At 44.8% G+C, this 21927-nt stretch overlaps 1 protein-coding gene across 12 annotated transcripts in view; it reads right to left on the reverse strand.

Moving 5' to 3' along the window:
* The window catches only part of NEO1 (neogenin 1), a 514543-nt gene that overhangs the window by 46419 nt on the left and 446197 nt on the right, over positions 1 to 21927 (reverse strand). For all 12 annotated transcript variants that reach the window (XM_069222245.1, XM_069222241.1, XM_069222240.1 and 9 more), the window contains exon 20: positions 16074 to 16268. In XM_069222245.1, coding sequence (XP_069078346.1) covers positions 16074 to 16268 — 195 coding nt within the window. The remainder of the gene's footprint in view (positions 1 to 16073; positions 16269 to 21927) is intronic.

Below are 21927 nucleotides of genomic sequence, written 5' to 3' on the forward strand. Positions count from 1 at the left end.
TTCTGCATCAGGGTCTGCCTCTCTAACCATTGAGCCACACTTCTCCAATGGGTGTGTCGCGTGTGAATCTATAGAACAAGATAATGCAGGGAGACTAGTACATTTGAGTGCTTCAACTCCAATGTGACAATGAGTGCATCACAACTGAATCTATAGAACAAAATGATGATGGGGAGGCTAGATTTACAATTAAGGAAGCATTTTTTTCCTCAAGAACTAGAAAAAATTGCAAAATAATTTAAAAATATTTGTCACATGTTAAGCAAACACCCTTCCAAGGTGCATGTGAATCTACAGTACTACAAGCAGCAAATTTATTGTTTTTTTGTTTTCTTACTTTTATTGATTTTCAACCATATGCAATCATACACCACATACAAACGGATGACATTGTCATTTTAGGGCCATTAACATAAAAAGCCTGACACAAGGAGGTATACAACGGTATAGTAATATAACAAACAGCTGAAAGAAACAATAGAATGAGCCATCCAGAGAGTACAAATCCTGACTACGCCCACAGCCATGGTCATGCCGATAGAGGATCACACGGGAAGCCTGTCGCCAGCGAAGACCATAGTCGAACTCGAGGGGCAGGCATTGTCCTGGGTGCCAGTCTGTCCAGAGTTCTCTAGTGTCAACAAGTAAGCAGGAAGCAGTTGCCATATATCCCTGGGGCAGGAACTGGATAGATGCAAGGATGCAAAGTTCTTTCTAGTGGTGTCTCATTATATGAGACTATGGAGCCATTGCTTTGTCGCAAGGAAGGTTTCGACACCCAATGCATCGCTATTTCAAGTTTCGCTAGTAGTAGGGCCAGTGCTGCATTGGCTTGGGAATCGTCTCAGCCACATGAAGGCTATCTGGGAGCCTGGTGCAATATTGATGGCTATCTGGGAGCCTGGTGCAATACTGATGGCTATCTGGGAGTCTGGTGCAATATTGATGTCAATCATGGATGAAAGCATACCAAAAACCTCTCTCCAATATCCTGATACCCCGCTACATGTGCACGCCAGGTGGGCAAAGTCTGCTTCCTCGGCGTTACATTTCAGGCAATTAAAGAGTCAGGTGGGATCAATCTTAACTAGGTCGCTAGGTGTTACATATAATCTACGTAAAAAGTTACAATGCAACAACTTGTGCCTATGATTGAGGGATACCGTGCGTGTTTGTGTGCAATATCATTCCTTGTCCAAGATATCCTGTCCCAAATCTGCCCCTCAGTCCTCCTGCACAAACCAGTCAACCAGTCACTGAGTGGAAGCTGTACAAAACATGTGTGATAGAGTTTGGATATGGATTCTGGAAGGGCAGTTTTAAACTGGTAACTCAACTTTGCCATTTAAGGTAATGGCAAAGCCCAAATCTACTTTCTTAATATATGTAAGTCACCCCTAAGGTAGGTCGAGCAAGCCCTAAGACAGGGTGCTGTATGTTTACATATTCCAGAAGTAAAAACTCTAAACTTGTTTTTACTGTGGAAAGGCTAGTAGCCCCATTGGAAAGAACAGAGTTACAGACTAACACCTCAGTCCTGATAACTTATGAATGGGACTATTAAAGTTGGTACTAGGGTATCAAAAGAATCAGTGCATTAAATCCTATGTAGTGGTTAAATCGAACTTAATGTCACTGGTGGGCAAAGTACAACTTAAGAAGCTGCCCCTTTAGTTGCCCAAGGTTTCCAGTGCCTGTTTACAGTTGTACTCTGGGTCTATCCTGCAGATAGCTTTCTGTCCTCCTGGGGAGACGTGCTAATGACTCCCAGGAAAGGTAATTAAAGAGACCTGCCACTGGAGGAAGTGTTACCTCCCTCAGGGAGTAAGCTACACGGGTGTTAACTCAAAAGGCATGCTTCAACATGGAAGCTACTTTTGAAGGGCAAATGGGAAACACTTGGGAGAGGGGCTGCACTATTGTTTAGGTAGAAAGGATGGCACTAGGGAGAGAGAAGGGGAAACCAGTTACCAAACTGGTTTTCCAGGGGCGTTAGCCATCTTGGGAGCCACACCTCTCTGGGTTGGGCTCCTCTCACCGGGAGAGTGGTCCTGACATATCGGAAGTGGGTATACTAGTGCATCCGGGAATGCGCGGATGCCACACTTCGCAGTAAGTGGTCATCAGGTGGGAAGAAACCTAGTAGCCCATTGTCTACCAACCGCATCCTGCCCCGAGGGCATTTTCTGAGCATAAGTAGGGCAGCCCTGTTACCCTGAACTGAGAACTCAACTGGACTGGAAGGGGGACTGCCCTGCTGCACCGTGGAACCGGGAAAGAAAGACTGCACCGACATTCACTTTACCTGCTGGCTAGCAAAGAGGGACTGTGCCTGCTGTGTCCCGCTCAGTTAGAAGTCGTATCCAGAGCCCAGCCAAAGCCAAAACACTTCAAGGGTCACTGAGCTGCCCGCCTGTACACAGCACGGGAACACAACAGCTGAAATGCCTGCTGAGGCAAGTTTGGTAGCCCAAAGCCTTCAATCCACACCAACCGCTGTCATGCAGCACTGGGGCCACAACCCAAAATGCAAAGTTGCACCTGCGTTTGCTAATCTCTGGAGTATCATCTGAGTGCAGCTGGGACCTCCAAAAGATAGGTTACCAGCCCAGGAAGGATAGGCCGATAACTGCAATACTGAGCGACTAGTAGTCCAGTGGTGACTGGACTTCTGCTAGCACCGAGAGTACTTTGTGGGACATCGACCTTGTGACCAGGGCCGCATCACCTCCCCCATCCCTCTTTGTGAACTAAGGAGTAGCCACAGCAAGACCCACTTCTTCCATATCCCATCCAAATCATCCACTGAGCATCTTCAGCATCCTTACCCACTTGCATCAGGACCACCTCTATAGGAAAGCCATGCAAAGGATAAAAGTGCCTGGAGCGGACTAAAGACTGCTTCACCTGCTGAGGTAACTGTTTGAGGACATTGATTGTTCCCCTGACTGGCTCTCTACTGAAGATGGTCACCTAAATTGACTAAGTGACCACATTACAAGTAGCCCAAGCATTTTGCAGAAAAGGTATATGTGTCAAATGTGTTGAATTTGCCAAACGCGTGTTCGCAGTTTAGTGAAATACTTTGATTTACTGTACCTTGTTAAATCTATATCTCCGTAACACTCCAGTGGATCTTTCAATTGTGGTGTCTAATAATAAATAAAAATACAGTCTATTTTTTTACATTGGTGTTGGATGTCTTTAGAGTCTTGTTGATTTCTTCAATTGTTTTGGTGCTGTTTAAATGCTTTACACTTGGTCCATTATGTAATCCTTGCTGCTCAGAACTGCAGCTACCAAGGGTTGAGCTGGAGGTTTGACAAACGAAACCTGAGGATGCTAAAGAGTTTGGTAAATGTATTACATGGTAAGGAGACACAACCACACCATATAATACACCCCATGTCCTCACACACTTTCAACATGACATGTTTGTTTCATTACTGTTTTACATTTAAAAAATGTTTATCTTTGGACAAAAAAAAGCTTAGAACTTGCAGACCCCAAACCAGGCAGAAATAATGGCTACCAGTTTATTAAATCTGTTAAAGTAGGATATTCTGGTAGAACAACTCTCAAGATGCCATTTTAGCATACAATAAATACAACAAAAAACGTCCTAGCTCCATTAAAACACAAATACTATTTGTATAACAAGCAAAATAGATTTCAAAGTACAAACTATCAAGAAACAATTTAAGAATACAGCTGGCCCCAAAAATATTTTTCAGCCCCAATTTTAACAAGATGACCACAGGACTTCTGGAGAAGGTAAAGCATTCCGCAGTGTGACCCCTGCCACACCTATGAGGCTACTATCATTTATTTTTTTTACTCTTCCAGGCAACGAGGTGGACCTGGATCCTAGTAAACCGGGAAAGCTATATTAGGAATCTTAAGTCTACAGAATGCATTCGCTCAAGGCATTACTTACATCGGGAGTCTCCAACAGGTCGATTGCGAGCTACCAGTAGCTCGTGGATGACTAGGTAGCTTGCAAATCATAACTGCCTGATTGTCATTTGAATATAGAGCGCCCAAATGTTAGGACACCACTTTAAAAAAAATCTGCTTTTAGGACTGTGCGGCTTGGCATGCTAACAGTGCAGGCATACGGAGCACAGCCAGTCTGAAGAATTATTATTTTTTTAGCTTTATGCTTTAGCTTCTTCATTCACAATTATATGGTAGAACTCAGAGTGCACTAAAAACGAAAAAGCTAACATGAAATACTTTCATTTTTTTAAGTTTGTTGGTTGTGCACCTGCATAGAGCTGAGGATGCGTTTCTTTCTAGTCTCCTTTTTCTCCTGTGGTTCTCTCTCTCGCTCTCATTTCTTTCCCTTTTTCGCCAGTCCTTTCTCGACTCATTTTTTTTCCTTCTCTCATTTCCTCTTACTTTTTTCTGTTCTGCATTCCTTCTCTCCATTCCCTTAGTTTTTTTGTGATCATACTAGCCTTTGTTTGCTTCAGTCCTTTTTTTCCTTTCCTTCTATCTTTATTTTCACCTTCTATTCTCCATATACCTTTTCTCCCTTTTCTCTCCTGTCTCCTTCCATTCACTTGTTCTCTGCTTTTCTCTTCTTCCTTTCTCCTGTCTCATTTTTTCCTTCTGCTCTTTCATTCTCATTCATTATTTCCCTTTTCTCCTTTACTTCTTTCTCATTTCACATTTTCTTCTGCTTTTCTCCTCTCCTGTCATTCTCGTTTTTTCCATTCCTTCTTCCCTTTTTCCTTTGCTTCGTTGTTCCTTCTCTTGTTCTGCTTTTCTTCTCTGCCTCTGTTTTTTAAACCTTTCATTCTTTCACTCTCACCTTTTTCCCCTCTCCTTTTAGTCTATTTTTCTTCTATTGTTTTCTCCATTACTTCTTTGCTGTTTTCTTTTCCCCATCTCATCATATGCATCTTTGCTTTCCTTTGCTCCAATTCACCCTTTTCAACTTTCCTTCTCTTTTTGTACTTTCATTCCCATTCGTCCTTCTCAATTGTTTCAGCTTTAGTCTTTCTCCCCCTTTTTTCCCTTTCTCCATAATTTGTACTATCCTTCCTTCCATTCCTTCGTGTATTGATTTAAGTTTCATGACTGCCTCAAATGTAATGTTCCTTGAGCATAGGGGTGGTTACAGAGATACGGTTACTTGTAAAGAGCTATGAAGTGTACATCAACTGGGAAAAATATATTAATGCTGTTGGTCCTTGTAAAGGATACAATATATATGTTTAAGAAATACATTTCTGATTTGCTCCCTTGTGGACAGGAATCAGTGAACTACAGGCCACTTGGACAGGTAATGGAAGCGCTTGGGTCTCGTCTCTCAAATGAGAGCTGGGCCATTATATGTTTTGCAAGATAAACAGGCAATCAGACCCAGTCAGACACTTACCTAGTAGAGGTGATTCCTAAACAAGAATGAAGGGATGCATTTGGTGACTGGGAACCCCATAGGTAAGCCTTTCCTAATACTGCTCTTAAATGCTTTAACCTCATTAGAATTGGGGTTCTCCTTGGAGCAGCGTTTGTTGTCTGAGTCTTATTTACCCTTATCTAATCCCTATACTAGGCAGTAGCTCAGGATGGTTTTAATTTATCAGAAGTAGCTCTCATTATAGGAATGGTTGGAGACCCCTGACTTATACTGAGCTTCCTCATAACATTGGCTGCTTTATTAGCAGTAAATTTCCTCATAAATACCATATGAAAATCTGTGGCTAGCAATAGAAAGAAAAGGGTTATTGGTCATCTTTTTTCCTACAACGAGAAACAGCTCTTAAATTTATTCTCAAAGATGCATATTGCACGCAGGGGTTGGCAGCTGAAAGTATGAAAGGATTCAAATACATCTACTCTGGTTCTTCACCCAGAGCTCAATGTTGATGCATTGTTGTGTCACATTATCAATTTCTGCATCTGCGTGTACATAAATGTATACTCTAAAAAGAAAGAATTTTGAGGGGTGTGAATGGGTTTGGCTTCTTACAGTTCATCCTAAGTTTTAGATTATTCTTGCGAGATCAGCTCAATATCCAGCTCTTCTGAACAATCTGGTTGACCCACCCATAGGATAAATGTTTATACTGTGGTACCTTGGACTACTTATGAAACAGGTGAGTTCCTTCTGAGAGTCGAGGGTCTATGAGTAGGAGAAGAGGAGAAATAGTTGCAGAATCAAATCAAATCATTAACATTTATAAAGCGCTCTACTCACCCGTGCGGGTCTCAAGGCGCTAGGGGAAAAAGGAGGGTTATCGCTGCTCGAACAGCCAGGTCTTTAGGAGTCTCCGGAAAGCGGAGTGGTCCTGGGTGGTCCTGAGGCTGGTGGGGAGGGAGTTCCAGGTCTTGGCCGCCAGGAAGGAGAAAGATCTCCCACCCGCCGTGAAGCGGCGGATGCGAGGGACAGCAGCGAGTGCGAGGCCAGAGGAGCGGAGGAGGCGGGTGGGGACGTAGAAGCTGAGGCGTCTGTTGAGGTATTCCGGTCCCTTGTCGTGGAGGGCTTTGTGTGCGTGGGTGATCCTTTTGCTGACTGGGAGCCAATGCAGGTGTCTCAGGTGTGCGGAGATGTGGCTGCTGCGGGGTACGTCGAGGATGAGGCGGGCCGAGGCGTTTTGAATGCGTTGCAGGCGATTTTGGAGTTTGGCTGTGGTCCCGGCGTAGAGGGTGTTGCCGTAGTCCAGGCGGCTCGTGACGAGGGCGTGGGTCACGGTTTTTCTGGTGTCGGCGGGGATCCAGCGGAAGATCTTGCGGAGCATGCAGAGGGTGAGGAAGCAGGCAGAGGACACGGCGTTGACTTGCTTGGTCATGGTGAGAAGAGGGTCCAAGATGAAGCTGAGGTTGCGGGCGCGGTCTGTGGGGGTCGGTGCGGTGCCGTGGGCCACCAGGAGTCGTCCCAGGCGGACGGGGGTGTTGCCGAGGATGAGGACTTCCGTTTTTTCAGAGTTCAGCTTTAGGCGGCTGAGCCTCATCCAATCTGCGACGTCCTTCATACCCTCTTGTAGGTTGGTCTTGGCGCTGGCGGGGTCCTTGGTGAGGGAGAGTATAAGTTGGGTGTCATCGGCGTAGGAGGTGATGATGATGTTGTGCTTACGTACGATGTTGGCGAGGGGGCTCATGTAGACATTGAAGAGTGTCGGGCTGAGCGATGAGTCTTGAGGTACGCCGCAGATGATCTCGGTGGGTTGTGAGCGAAACGGAGGGAGGTAAACTCTTTGGGAACGGTTTGCGAGGAAGGAGGCGATCCAGTCCAGGGCCTGGCCTTGGATCCCGGTGGAGCGGAGGCGGGTGATTAGGGTGCGGTGACAGACGGTGTCAAAGGCAGCTGAGAGGTCGAGAAGAATGAGGGCGACTGTTTCACCGTTGTCCATCAGGGTTCTGATGTCGTCTGTGACTGAGATGAGGGCGGTTTCAGTGCTGTGGTTGGTTCGGAATCCGGTTTGTGAGGGGTCGAACAGGTTGTTGTCTTCCAGGAAGGTGGTCAGCTGTTTGTTGACGGTCTTCTCTATTACTTTGGCTGGGAAAGGCAGAAGAGAGATGAGGCGTTAGTTTTTCAGGTCGCTCGGGTCAGCCGTAGGTTTCTTTAGTAGGGCGTTGACTTCGGCGTGTTTCCAGCATTCGGGGAAGGTAGCAGAAGAAAAAGAAGAGTTGATGACGGTCTGGAGGTGCGGGCGATGATGTCGTCGGCTTTGTTAAAGATGAAGTGCGGGCAGGGGTCCAAAGGGGCGCCGGAGTGGATAGAGTTCATGATGGATTTGGTTTCTTCCGTGTTGATGTGGGTCCAGTTGTTGAGGGTGATGGCCGGGGATGCGGGTTCGGTGGTGTTTGGTTGGGTCTGGTGTCCGAAGCTGTCGTGGAGGTCGCTGATCTTGCGATGGAAGAAAGTGGCGAGGGATTCGCACAAATCCTGTGAGGACGTGACGGCGTTGGGGTTGGAGAACTCCTTGACGATGCTGAAGAGTTCTCTGCTGTTGTGGCTGTTTTTGTCCAGTCTGTCGGTGAAAAAGTTCCTTTTGGCAGCGCGGATCAGGTGGTGGTGTTCGCGGGTAGCGTTCTTGAGGGCGGTCATGTTGTCAGCGGTGTGGTCCTTGCGCCAGGCTTTCTCAAGGGCGCGACAAGTTTTCTTAGATTCTTTGAGGGTGTCAGAGAACCAGAGAGGTTTTTTGGTGTTGGTCTGTCGATGCGTGCATTTGAGGGGAGCAAGGTTGTCTGCGCAGTTGGAGATCCAGTTTGTGAGGTTGAGGGCTGCGTCGTTGGGGTCGGTGGTGAGGGTGGGTTGGTTGGCGGCGAGGAGTTGCTCTTCAGGGATCTTGTTCCACTGTCGACGAGGGATGGGTTGAGTGCGGAGGTGGCGGGTCTCGCGTCGGAATGTTAAGTGGACGCAGCTGTGGTCGGTCCAGTGTAGGGCGGAGGTGTGGCTGAAGAAGACGTGTTTGCTGGCGGAGAAGATAGGGTCGAGCGTGTGTCCGGCGATGTGGGTGGCGGTGTTCACCAGTTGTTTGAGGCCGAGGTTGGCGAGCAGGGTGGTGGTGTTGGGGTCGTTGTTTTGTTCCAGATGGAAGTTGAGGTCGCATAGGAGGATGTAGTCCGGTGAGGCGAGGGCGTGCGGGGAGATGAAGTCGGCGATGGCGTCGCTGAAAGGGGCGCGTGGTCCGGGAGGACGGTAGACGAGGGATCCTCTGAGGGTGGTCCTCGGGTCGGTGCGAATCTGAAAATGCAGGTGTTCAGCGGCGAGAGGGGTGTCTTCGGTGCAGGTGGTGACGCTGATGGAGTCTTTGAAGACGATGGCGATACCTCCTCCTACTTGGTTGGTGCGGTCTTTCCTGGAGATCTTGTAGCCTTCGGGGATGGCAGTGGCGATTTCTGGAGCAGAGGAGGCGTTCATCCAGGTCTCCGTGATGAAGGCGACGTCCGGTGCTGTGGAGTCCAGGAGGTCCCAGAGTTCAACGGAAGGTAGAGGTAAAGCAGGAATCAAAGAGGAAAGGGAACTCATGCATCTTACTCGAGTCATGCATTTTAATTAATCACCCTCTGGAAATAAATATATTCCTCTGAATAGTGAGTACCCATACTTGCTGGAATGTCTTTTCGTTTTCGTTCCATCCCTGTATATTTCAGATGTTGTTTCTCATTCTGTACTCTCACAGCTGCAGTTTTTGGTCTCCTTTCTTTCCTAATGCTCCGAATTCCTTCATTTCAAGGTCATTTTGACATTCTGGACATTGGGTTTAATGCCAGTATCAACTGGGTCAGTTACTGTCCAGTATTGGCTCTAAGTGTCTATCCGTCAGTGACAATAGATTCGGTGATGCGGGCAATAGCAAAGACACGGACTTTGACATAGTGTGAGGCCACAAAAGGTGTGGCACGGTACTGGCTACCTACAATGTCAGGAAATATTCAAATTAAATGCTATTTTAAGTCATTTGAAATTTCTTAAGTGTACGTACACCGAAGTTTCTGCATGTTTTCTGAATAATTAAAGAGAAGTGAGTGAAAAGGCTCTTTTCCCTTCAAGAAGTCATTCATACTTTAGGGCTGTCATGCAATACTTTATCAGAAGAATGCTGACTAGTGTGGCAAGTATGAACATGAAATTTGGATGCTAGAAAGGCAGGAGCAAGTCCCTACAGAGAATAACTAGTGACTTAATTTTGAACTCCGTTCTATGGGAAACCAGTACAGTTGAACAAGAATAGGAGTAATAGGATCACAAATAGAAGAGACGGTGATCGTAACAGCTGCAGAGTTCTGAACTAGTTGAAGCCTTCCGAGTAGCTTTTTAGGTAAGGCTAAATGACATGCACAACCATAATCCCAGCATGATCTGATGTGATCTAATCAAAATGATTATCACTTGCCCATGGTGTCAGTTTGTTTTTTTAAGTGTGAGTTGCCAGAAAAGGCAAGCAAAAGTTTTGAACCTATTATTATACCTGAATTACTGACCGTCTTCATCTGAGCAGAGGAAGGATCCATAACTGAAGATCAGTAGTTTAACTAAACATGTCAATCTGGTTTCATGTTACCAACAACTTTTTTAGCAGGGTTTAGTTTTAATAATTGTTTTTGCCACCCAGAAACAAACTCAGGATATTGTGCACATTAGTGCTACAGTTAATTACTTTACCTGTTGGGAAAGTTAATTTGAACAATGCCAGGGTGTCATCAGTCTACATACAGAACTGGGCACCTTTATTTTGCATTTGCAGCAGGTGAGCCAGGAGGCTAGATGTTAAATAATGTTGAGAGTATAGAAACTTAATGGACGCCATAAAATGTTGATTTTGAATGAAAGGAGTGGAAAAACAATGGTCAGAGAACAGTTTGTGGGAAACAATTCTAGACATTTAAAGTCATTGTCCATCAGTCTAAATGTTCAGGCTTCGAAAAGGAGAAGGGACTGATCGATGGTATCAAATGCAGGAGAAAGGTCCAGTAGGGCCAGAGCACCATCTTTGATTGTCTGCAAAAATGGTCAAGAACCGATGTCGTGACAAGCTCAGTGATGTAACTTTATAGAAAGCCAGCAGACAATGAATGGGGGCCCAGATATGTCATTATACTGTTTGCAAATTGTGACTATTACTGAACTTTGTGAACTGACCTATGTCTACACCTTCTGATTTAACCTAAATTCAACTGGTGACAATCCACCTGTTTTTACCAGCTGAAGCCCATAAACAGTGAAATTACCGATTAGCAATGGGAAAGGATGTAGGCGGGCCCACCAGCTCGCCTGCAATGCAGTGTTTTCAACCAAACAGAGAAGTGCGCCTTCGGGCTGAAGCTCGGTAGGTGAAGGGATGCCCAGCAAGCAGACCATGAAAGAGACACCCATTTACCAGCGCAGTAGTGACATCATGTTTTGGTAAAAGTGTTGCACTGCAGAGAGGAGGCAGTTTAATTCAGTTTGATAGTTTGTGCTGGGTGCTTGGTTAGTGGGAGAATTTTCCTCAACTGTCCTTCCAAGAGTTGAGTTCCTAGATTCCTTTACCTTCCTTCTTGGCTTCCCTTCTATTTTCCCTATAGCCATGCACTAACCGTGGTATTTCCTCTTCGTTTCAAATCTGTTTTCTTGGCATAACTTGTCTCTCTTTCACTACGATAGCTTTGAGCTTTCAGCAAGCAGAGAAGAGTAGTGTGCCTGAAAAAGGTACCTTCCAATTACTTATTAGAGCAAGCCCTTCCTGCTTACACAGTGGTCAAAACTCAAAGGAAGCAATACAGAGTGGATATGGCTGCAAATGTTTCCCCCCTCCACTCTGAAATATGAGCAACTGCTCATCGATATCTATTTTGACGAAGAGATCAAATTTCCTGAACAAGGCTTTAGGTATGAAGCCATGCCAAAATTCTTTGGTGGGGTGGGTGAGGATTGGGCCATCTCATGGAACCCCTTGCTCTCCTGGACCTGCTGTGACTGTTGGTGGGAGCCAGGTCTTCTTCAGCACCCTGCACCTCTGCCCCCAAGTCCTACATCACACATCCATTACACAGACCTCTGGCAACAGATTTAATGGCAATGGGTGTGGGGCACTGTCTGCTTAAAAAGCTTTTTGTCAACAAAACCGGCCCCATGCCGGTTACAGGCAGATTAGCTGCAACTTTTTATAGACCTCTAACACTTGCCACAAATCTATGCAGTTTAATCAACGCCACCCACCCTCTTCCCCCAGCCAGTGCACATATTGTTGCAGTTTGTTAATTTTTAAATTGGAATATATTTTGTCCTACAAGAGGAACAATTAATCTAATTCATAGGAAAACAGGAAAGGGAAAAGCTTTGCAGAATGACACCCTCTTGCACAAGTGCTCTGATCCTTTGCTGCAGTCTTTTTTAAAGCCATGTGTTCTGCCAAGTAAATTTGTACATTTTGGCGTTATAACATGATGTGCTGCAACCAGTGTGGCTTGCAGGATTCGTAGGTCAGATAATCTAAAAGCCAGGTCGTGTTATGGTAGTCACTAGTGCTGCTGCAGTCCATCCTGTAAACATAAATCCAGATAATTAGGTTCACCTCACTAAAACTGCTTTCTAGATGTAGGTACATCCTGCACTGTCTTCCAAGGAGGAAACAGAGTGCCTTCTTTACAAGACACAGTACTGGATCACTCTTTGCGCTAAAAGCTTTACAATCATAAAGCCACTCCAGCAATAACAATATTGGTTATCTTTGCCTTTAGTCTGTAATATGAACACCGCAGTAGCTTAGAAATGCAGGCAAGACTGCTGCCTTGCACATTCCGGGGTTAAGAAACCTTCCATTTGCATTTTCACCAACACCAAAATATGATCTGGGTAGACAGTGACAAAAGATGCCTAAGGAAACCCAACCTATGTACTAAATGGTGAGTTCATAAAATGTTGACTTGGAGCAGGCCGCAATTCGAACTACCCAAGATTAATTAGATATATGGCAAACTGACTGGATATAATCACAGGGATAGTGGCCTGCAAGGGTCAGCAGACCACCATTTATGTGACAGTATTTAAATAAACTATGTTTCCAAAGGGGACCAATTTAATTAAAAGAAACATGGCTGCTCCCTGAGAGTTGGCAGTGGTGACCTGCCACCTTCCCGAGAAACCTTCTACACATTTCACAAAGGAAGATGGGTCAAAGGAAACTCCATTCCTTCTGTGAATGAGTGACACCTACCTTGGGTGTTAGTAACTTTTCCATGGTTAGCAACCAAAATTACAGTCACAAACCATTGATAATTAGGGTACTGATTTGGTTTGGAAGAGACACTCAAAACTAGCCCATTCCAAATACTGCATCTGTATACAGTTGCAATCCCACTTTAGTAATAAGTAATAATTTACTAACTCCTAAAACGTCATTGATACATAGAAACTCTTTTTTTAAGGTTGAAAACTCCTACTCTACGTGTTTCCGGCCAAAAAACATTTAGCACATCAGGATATTAGTAACTTACGTGAGTCACGTAGGACTAAAGTTGGTTAAAATCTAGCTTTTTGAGAATTTTAGCAAGGTAAAGAAGTAAAGAAAAATGTGTGATGATTCCCAGGATCATCTTGGAATAAGGAAAGATTTTTCAGAAAAGGTCTCACCATAGTGGACTTTCAAGCCTCTCGAACCTTATCTTGAATAATAGACTGATTAAAAACAAAGACCAGCTCAGTCACCATTTGAAGAGCCACATCCTTTATTAATTATTTTAATATCAAAAGAGGAACACAAAGATCTAGCAGCAGAAATAAGCTTAGCCATTTCTGTTTCAGGATGGTTGTACCTAGGGTGAACAGGCCATCGAGTCTACTGTGTTTTCTGTTCTAAACTTAATGGTTTTATCAGTGCAAAAAGAATACAGCTTTTCAAACAAGTCTTGTGCAGCATTTAAAATGTTTTAATTAGGTGCAGGCAAAGATAAATCTTTAATCATAGCAAACAATTATTGTATGTAGCTGGCTCTTTAAATAGTATATCAATATGAGACATACTGTGCAAAGAGTCCAGGGGTTCCCCCCTACAAGTGGACAAGCCTTGGTCTAGCAATCCCAAAGTGCTTTTTTGGGGGGTAATATGGTCAAGCAGCCTTAGTCTTATCAGAGAGGAGTGTTAGACATCTGCAAATACACACAAAGTCATCAAGTGAGACATGACTCAATAAGAAGATTTCCAGAATTCAACAAGTATTTAATATATTTTGGTACCAGAATCAATATGATCAGGTAAGTACGTTTTGCAAGATAAATCTTTACAGTTTAGAAAAGTCGACAGTGCAATTCTTGAAAGTTGCAATGTTATCCTAAGGAGGAACAACAAATACCGCAAATAGGTAGAGTACAGCAACTTATGAGACCAATCTCCTGGACTTAAGGTAAGTACTGGCCAAGGGTCAGGACCACACCAGCAGCTCACACGGGCTCAACTGGGGGTGGCTGGGTGTAGAGGTGTAGTACAGTGTTGGGCGCCCAATGTTCGCACCAATGGGGACTGGTCCAGTTGGAAGGAGGCTGCAGTACTAGCTGTCCAGTTTGGGTGAGCTACCGAGTGGGCTCAGGTCTTGCAATGCTCAGGGACATAGGGACACCAGTGGCCCTCTTCTCCCCGGTCCGGGATGGCCGGACGCAGAGGGTTCGTGGACTGTCGCGCGTCCATCCCCGGTGGAGGGGGCCCACAGAAACAACCTGCAGGTGTGGAATGGGGGACCAGTCAGGGAGAACCAACAAGTGGGCTCAAGGCTCACGAGCTTTGGCACCGCAGACACACCCGTGGTCCTCTTCTCCTCAGTCCGGGGAGTCCAGGTGCAGTGGAGCGTGGGGGTTGCCGTCACTGCAGGCGGCTGAGAGGGGCCTGCACAAAGAGACTAAAGGCGTCAGGTTGGCACTGTTAACCCACTTCAACACGGGCTGGGGGCTCGGGTGCAGTGGTGCTGTCAGGCAGCAGTTTTGGCTGTCCGAAGTCCTCTTCAGCAGTTAGCGAGGATGCAGGGGAGTAGCTCTGCTACTCCACGGCAGTTCCCTTGTGCTGTGGTGAAGGCTGGAAGTCTTCCTGTGCTTTTGGAAGTTTCAGCAGCTGGAGGATTAGACAACTTTTGCACGATTATCGAAGGTGGCAGGCAGGCCGGCAGGGTTGGCGCTGAGTTGGTCATTGCTCTTCAGTACTCGCTTTCACATCTCTGGAGTGTCCTTTTTCTTCGGGTCAGCAGGACCTGAATTCCTGGTGCCAGGGGCTCCCCTAAATACTTTAATTTAGAGGCATTTTGGGGAGTGTAAGGTGGTAGCTAGTAGCCAATGCGCTACTTACCCCTGGGATCACTAAACCCCTTATAGGACTACTTCCTGTGGAAAGTGGGCATAACCCTTTCCCAGAGTTCTCAGTTCTGCCATCATCAAGATGACAGACTTTGAAAAGTTGTGTCTACATCAGGCAGCTCACCTTAGTGGTGGGGCTGACCTGAGAGGTGGGCATGCATCTTTGACTACTAATTCTCCCTCCTGTCCAGGTGACACATGAGTCCTGGGGCAGGGGGGCAGCATACTCTCCTTTGAGGGAATCCAGATCTATATATCAAGGGCGAAGGGCTTCTCTGACGCCCCCTTCCCGGGAATACATATTTACAGGTCATCCTGTTGGGAGGGAGGGGGGGGGGGGGTTCAGAAACGTGTCTGGTGGTCTCAGGCTAGTTAGAATTAGTCTGCCAGCACACAGGTATATCAAAGGTTCTCTCTGGGTGCACGTATTACTAAATCTATCACTGGAATCAGTGAGGTTTTATTAATATGAAATGTCTGTTACCAAACATCCCTATTTTCAGTGAAGCCATCATGTAGCTGGGGAACTCGTACTGACCAGAGTCCAGCACATACACTTGAAATGGCTTCCCTGTTCACTCACTATGTCTGAGTATCAACAAAGACATTGTGGGCGCATATCCGCTCTTGCAGGTATGTCCTTACATATAATATAATGCACCCTGCCTTAGTGCTGTAAGGTCTGATGTAGGGGTGACATATATATTGCATGCAGTGTCAGGGGACATAGCACAAAGGACTGTGTGCAATTAATGTTTTCACTTTTAGCTGCAGCCTGCATGTGCTAGGTGAGGGTTCCTTGAGTGTGGCACAATGCATGCTACAGCCCTTGGGGACCCTCTTTGGTACCCATGCCCTAGGTACCAGGAGGACCATTTACTAGGGACTTACAGGGGTGCCAGAGGTTTTGCCAATGGAGGAACCATTGCACCGTTTTAGGGAAAGAGATCTGGCACTGGGGACTAGGTTAGAAGGAACTCAGTGCACTTTCAGTCAAAATTGCATCAGATACCAGGCAAAAAGTGGGGGTGACCATGTTAAAAAGGGGCACTTTTCTACAATTCTCTAGCTGGGTTTGTGATGTGCGGAGTAGTAGTGTTGTTTAGACAAATGTTCTATAACTATTTAGATACGGTTTGCCAATATGATAATATGGCTGAATAATAATATTTAATCTGGCTGATTATTATTTTAATCTACATTTACACTTAGCTCTCTAAGCTTAGATTGTTAACAATGGTTAATGCCTGGTGTACACAGCTTCCTATATAACCAAGTTTTACTGGGTGCCACCTACCTTTAGGGGTCCTGAATTGAGCAGCCTCAGACATCGGCCCCATGCCCTTGGAGTTGCGAGCTTGAATCTTGAAGAAATATGTAGTGTCAAGGGTCAACTCTTGGATCTGGTGAGTGAGTCTGTTGCCCAACACTGGTTCAATGACCCAGTCATGCAGCTCAGCATTCACATCGGTGCTGTAGTAAATAATATATCCTACAAATTGAACAAAAGGGGAGGTTTTAATGGGAAAGAAGAATTAACTTGCATGCATGAGATACCAATACAGGCCACGTGATCTTTGCAAAATATGAGTTTATGTAAAATGTCTGCTCCTTACTGACCACACTACGTAATGGTGATGCTTGAAAAACTCACATCTGTCCAATGACACATGGTTTAAATAGTTGCTCACCTGGCATCCAGGCAAGCAATCTGGAATCCTGAAAACTCTTTTCTATGAATACTTTATAAATCAACATGTTGTTCTACTTTAACATTCCTCAGGTATTGCCTCAAGAAGACTACAGAGTGTCAAAGACTCCTGGGCAGAGCTCCAGGAACACCAAAGAGCCCCCCTTGGCTTGTAAAGTACTGTAAAGAACACTTGAAGAGGGGAGAACCTTATGTAGTGTTGCACTATCACCACTGAGCTCTGCATGGTCTGTCAAGTGTAACATGATATGATGGGTGTGGGAATCCTTATGTTAAGACACATTAATCACTGGCAAGCTTTCAATGTGATGGGGCATAAAAAATGAAAACCTTGTAAATATGTGAATAAGTTTAGCGGACTTCTGTGAGGGAGAGGAGTTTGTGGATGACAATAGCCTCGAAAGGTTGGTGGAAGAATTTTGTATGCATGCTAAAGACCAACATTTTTTTGAATGAAAAGTTCTTCTGTGGATAGTGCTTGAAGTTCTCCAACATTGCATAAGGAAGTCATTGTGACCAGAAAGTAAAACATTACTTTCCTGTAACAATCTGTTTTCAGCTTGTAGTGCCATAAATTCACATGCTTGGTACACTTCTGACATCTAGAACTGCTTGAAGTACAGGTTTCAGTTTTGAGATGAATCTTGTTCTCTCCTACGAAACCCACAATGCACCATAACATATTCCATCTTAGATTGTTTCTCTCCTCTGCAGGAGAGAATAAGTATTTACAGTACCAAAAAAATAGGACAGGTAGTGACGTAAACAGAAGTTTGAGACTTAACTTTTGAAAAAAGTCTTACCTCCAGCTTGCATCCAGGTAAGTGGAAAGACACATGTGAACTGAAAGCACTACAAGCTGCAAAGCAAATGTTACAGGTAAGTAATGTTTTCCACTTGCAGCATGTGGTGCAGAAGATCACATGCTTTGCACTGACTGCAAAACAGTGCTCTTCCTAAAAGGGTGGATTGCGAGCTGTAGCTGAAGACATTTGAAACAAAGCTTTAAAGACAGTTTAGCTGACTTCTGCTTTTGGTCAAACATGTATGTCCACACAATGCTTAGTGAAAATGTGGTTGGTAAATCATACTGCAGCTTTAAGGTGGTCTGCAAGTAGGATTTTACCTAGGAAATCAACATTGGTATCCTTTTTGTGAGTGAATGTAGTCTAGGCACAAAGTGTAGTACACATCTGACCTTAGTATAGCAAACTTGAATACTCTTGATGACCGAGTTAACTAGACCTGTTCTGGAAATAAGGTGAGGTATGCAACAGGCCACAAAGAACTGCTTAGTGTTTCTGAAGGATGTGATATGATCAATATGATACAAGAGAACTCTTTTCACATCTAAAACGTATACGCCCATTTCCAAGACTGACTGATGTTTTGGGGGAGGGGAGGATTTTAAATCCATGGCTTGATTGTTATGGAACAATGAGATAACCTTACACAGACAACTTTATATGGCTAACAGGTTTGTTCTATGGCTGACACGATCTCTGAGTTCTTGAGTTAAAGACTCTTCCACCGTACAGTACTGGCAGTACAGTTATTCTTAGAAAGGAAGAGACTGCAACCACAGTGGGCAAAAATATAACAGTATAAATAGCGGTCCCATGACCTAGGTAAGAACAATGTTATGGTCCAATGAAGTGAATGGTGGGATCTAGATGCAATATCTGTTAAGGACTTCCACTGATATTTTGACTACTTACTGGTGTTCCCCATTTTGCAGGTAAGCTGCTACATTTGTTAAACATACCCTTACTGAAGAGTATGCAAAGCCTGCCTTTTTTAGGTGTATTAAGTATGAGATGGTTTCTTGAACTGAGTCCTGTAAGGGCTGCTTGTGGAGACTGGGGCAGTTTGGGGCAAACTATTTGCAACTGCCTGTGCAACAGGCCTCTTTGGTGGGCTTGTGAGCCTCCTTAATAATTTGCAAGACTTAAGGTGCCAGATCGGAAATTCAGGGGCTGTGACTTTGGGATGTTGGAGAGGACTCTGGTATCAGTGTGTGATGAGGCCCAGGTTTAGAGGCTGCTTTTCTTGGGAAAGTATGAACTTCCATAAGTACAGAGTACCAGGGCGCTCTGGCTCATGTGGGTGCTAAGAGGATGAGCATCATGGGTCATGCCACAGTTTGACTGATTTTAGGATGTGGCGTAACAGCCTGAGGTACCAACTTCAAAGCTGAGGGAACCAGGTTCAAGTCTCCGCGTCGGAGGATCAACATCCTGTGATTCTAGCCAAATCACTTAATCTCCCTGTGCCCACAATTCAGCGCCTTGAGACACTAATGGGCGATTTATTTATTTATTACTACTTACAGTATTGGTGATAATCATTAGCAAATATGCCGGGTGTGGGTACCTTGAGGCAAAAGTTTAGCATTTTGCATGTGGCAAACAGGTACACCACCAGAGTCCTGCAGCGGTGAAAGCAGTGTTGAAGTACTTGCTCATTGGTTTCCAATTTATGTGTTTGTTGATACGTCCTGCTCAGCAGGTCTGCAAAGTTGTTATTCCTTCTGTGGAGGTGTTATACCAGGGGGAGAACTTGATGGCGAGCTACCCAATGTTAGATTGTCTGAGCTAACTTGGACCACTGTAGTGCGTGTGATCCCTTATTTCAGGAGGTAGAACAACGTAGTTATGTTGTCTGTGCTAATGAACACTGTTTTGTTGCAAATCATGTTGACACTCAGACCACTACCTGGACTGCCATAACTTTAAACACAGTGTGGAGACTACTGATGAGTAAATCATTGATTCTGCATTGTAAGCCAGCTCAAAGGTTTTTCCTATCCTTTGCGAATGGAGTCTTTTTGATGGCCAATTATGGCTGAATTATCTGCCCAGTTGCTCCACCACTACAATTTGTGCTCATCACTGGGCTCCACCAATACTTGATCCTCCACTAACTAGTCTCTTATGACCACTGTCTTACAAGGCACTCCTGCAGGGGGTGCATATGCAGCCAAGCACGTGGTAGTATTGCACGGAAGATGCCATCATTTCCAGCAGTTCCATTATCATTCTCACTGTCAAAGGGGAAGCAGTTCCTGAAATACCATCATTCTTGTTGGGGGTAGTCGTTTCCTCTTACTGTACTTAATATGTCTCCCATGAACGGCTTTATTTGTTGAGGACAAAGTTGAGATTTTTTGGGAACAACTTTGAACCCTTACAAGTGGAAGAGACAACGCTGGTGGGAGTGTAAGTGAAGCTTGTATTTTGTTCTTTACCAGCCAGCTGCCCAGGAGTGTAAAGACATGAATAGTGCCGTGCCCTTGATGCACTGGGACCACTACAGACATTTTGTGAGCACCCAGGAGGCTGCTGTGACACCCAACAGGTAGAACCCTAAATTGATAATGCTTTCCACTGACCACAAACCTGAGGCACTGGTGGAGTACTGCATTAATGATGTGAAAGTAGGCATCCTGGAAATCAAGGGCCACCATTTAGTCCCTGACAAAGAACAGCAGTATGACATTTTGTACAGTCGTCATCTCAAAGTGCTCTTAAATGATGCAGCTGAGGTGTAGTATAGGCTGCAGTATTCAGTAATGCCTGCACTTCTTCCTGCAGCAACCTCTGATGTTCTTGGCTGTTGATGCGGTACTCTAGTGTAATACTGGGTGGTGTGGTATGAAATTCCAGGCAATATCCATTGGAGACAATGGAAAGTACTCACTTGTCTGAGGATTTCTCTCCACAACGGGAAAGATATACATTTACATCACCCAACAGGTGCTGTGTCATCTGGGGTAATATGTGGAAATTCAATGGTTCTAGACAGATGTGCCCTTACCTTTGGAGCGTCTGGCCTCACAGCAGGTGCTGCCCCGAAGCCTTTTCTAAGGTAGGACTTGGCTGTCTGGGCTGTCTCTCTCTCTTGAAAGGACTGTTATGTTGGAACAGATGGTGTTGTGAGGTGGCCGCTGACTTGACTCAGAAACCCTGACCTTGGGATCAGGTTTGTAGTGCCCCCATATCCTTGGCTGTATCGGTGTCCTATATTTGTTCGACCATTGAGTCAATCTGGGGGCTCAAAAAGTGTTCATCATAAAAGACACCAAGGAAGTGTTGCTGGAGCTCTGGTCCAAATTCAGAGACTCCCAACCAAGCATGTCATCGGAGAATGGTGCTATTAGTTTCTCTGGAGGCAGTGACAGCTGCATTCAGGGTACACCTGATGTTGGTGTCGGAAGGAATACGTTACCCTGAAAGCATCTGCTTAAAGCTTGTAGTGCTATAGATTCACATGCTTTGCATACTCCTGGCATCTAGTGTTGGGCTTGGATGTTGCACATTGTTTTTGGTCAACAAAGTATCTTCAAGTCACAAGGTATCCTGTGACTCCTCCCTTAGTAGAGAATCCACATGGGCACCAATTGCAGTGTTAAACTGTTCTCTGCACAGCAGGTAAGTATGGAGAGGTTAGACATGAGCATATGGTGGCAAAGCAATTAACTTATAAAGTAATATAATGCAGAGATGTGCAAACAATACTCTGACTCTAGGAAGGAGGGTAGGCTCATGTGAATCTCCTGGACTACAAGTTATAAACAGATGTTTTCAGGGTGATTACCATATATCTTCCCAAACCAGAAGGATGTTGCAGATGTCTGAAACAGAGTTCTTCGTATTCTGTGGCCCACTTGTTTGCCTGTTGACAGGCAAAAATATTTACACAATAGTGTTTGGTAAAAGGGTGTGGAGTTCACCATGCAGCTGCTTTGCGGATGTCAGTTTTCAGCTATGGGAATATTCCCAAGAAATGCTATGGCAGCTCCCTTCTTCCTAGTAGAGTGCCGCCTAGGGAGAGTGGGAGAGCTCTTTTGGCTTTAAGGCAACCTGTTTGGATATATTTAACAATCCATCTAGCTATGCCAGCTTTGACATAGGGTTACTTAATGAGGTTTAGCAAAAGCGACAAACAGATGTTCAGTTTTCCATAAAGGTTTGGTTATGTCTATGAAGTACATTATAGCTATTTTGACATCTAGAATATGAAGAGCCATTTCTGCTACAGAGTATAGATGAGGAAAAACAATGGTATCTCAACTGATTAAGGTAGACTTAAGAAGGAATTTAGGGTCAATTCTAAGAACAAACCTATCAGTATGACCTTGGATAAAAACTTGTTGCAAAGTGAGGACTTGTAGCTCACTTATGTACCAAAGTGAAGTAATGGCTATGAGGAAAGTCACTTTCCAAGAAAGAAATGATAAAGGACAGGAACGTAATGGCTCAAATGGGGGACCTATGAGTCATGTGAGTACTATATTGAGGTTCCAGAGAGGAACAGGTAGAATCACTCTTTTGAGACCTTCGATAAATGCTTTCATGATGGGAAATTATGAAGAGAACATAATGTTCTCCATTTTGGTTATATGCAGCAATGGCTGCACGATGTAGTTGTATGGAAGTAT

Source organism: Pleurodeles waltl, chromosome 3_1 (assembly GCF_031143425.1).
Source record: "Pleurodeles waltl isolate 20211129_DDA chromosome 3_1, aPleWal1.hap1.20221129, whole genome shotgun sequence".
Classification (NCBI taxonomy): domain Eukaryota; kingdom Metazoa; phylum Chordata; class Amphibia; order Caudata; family Salamandridae; genus Pleurodeles; species Pleurodeles waltl.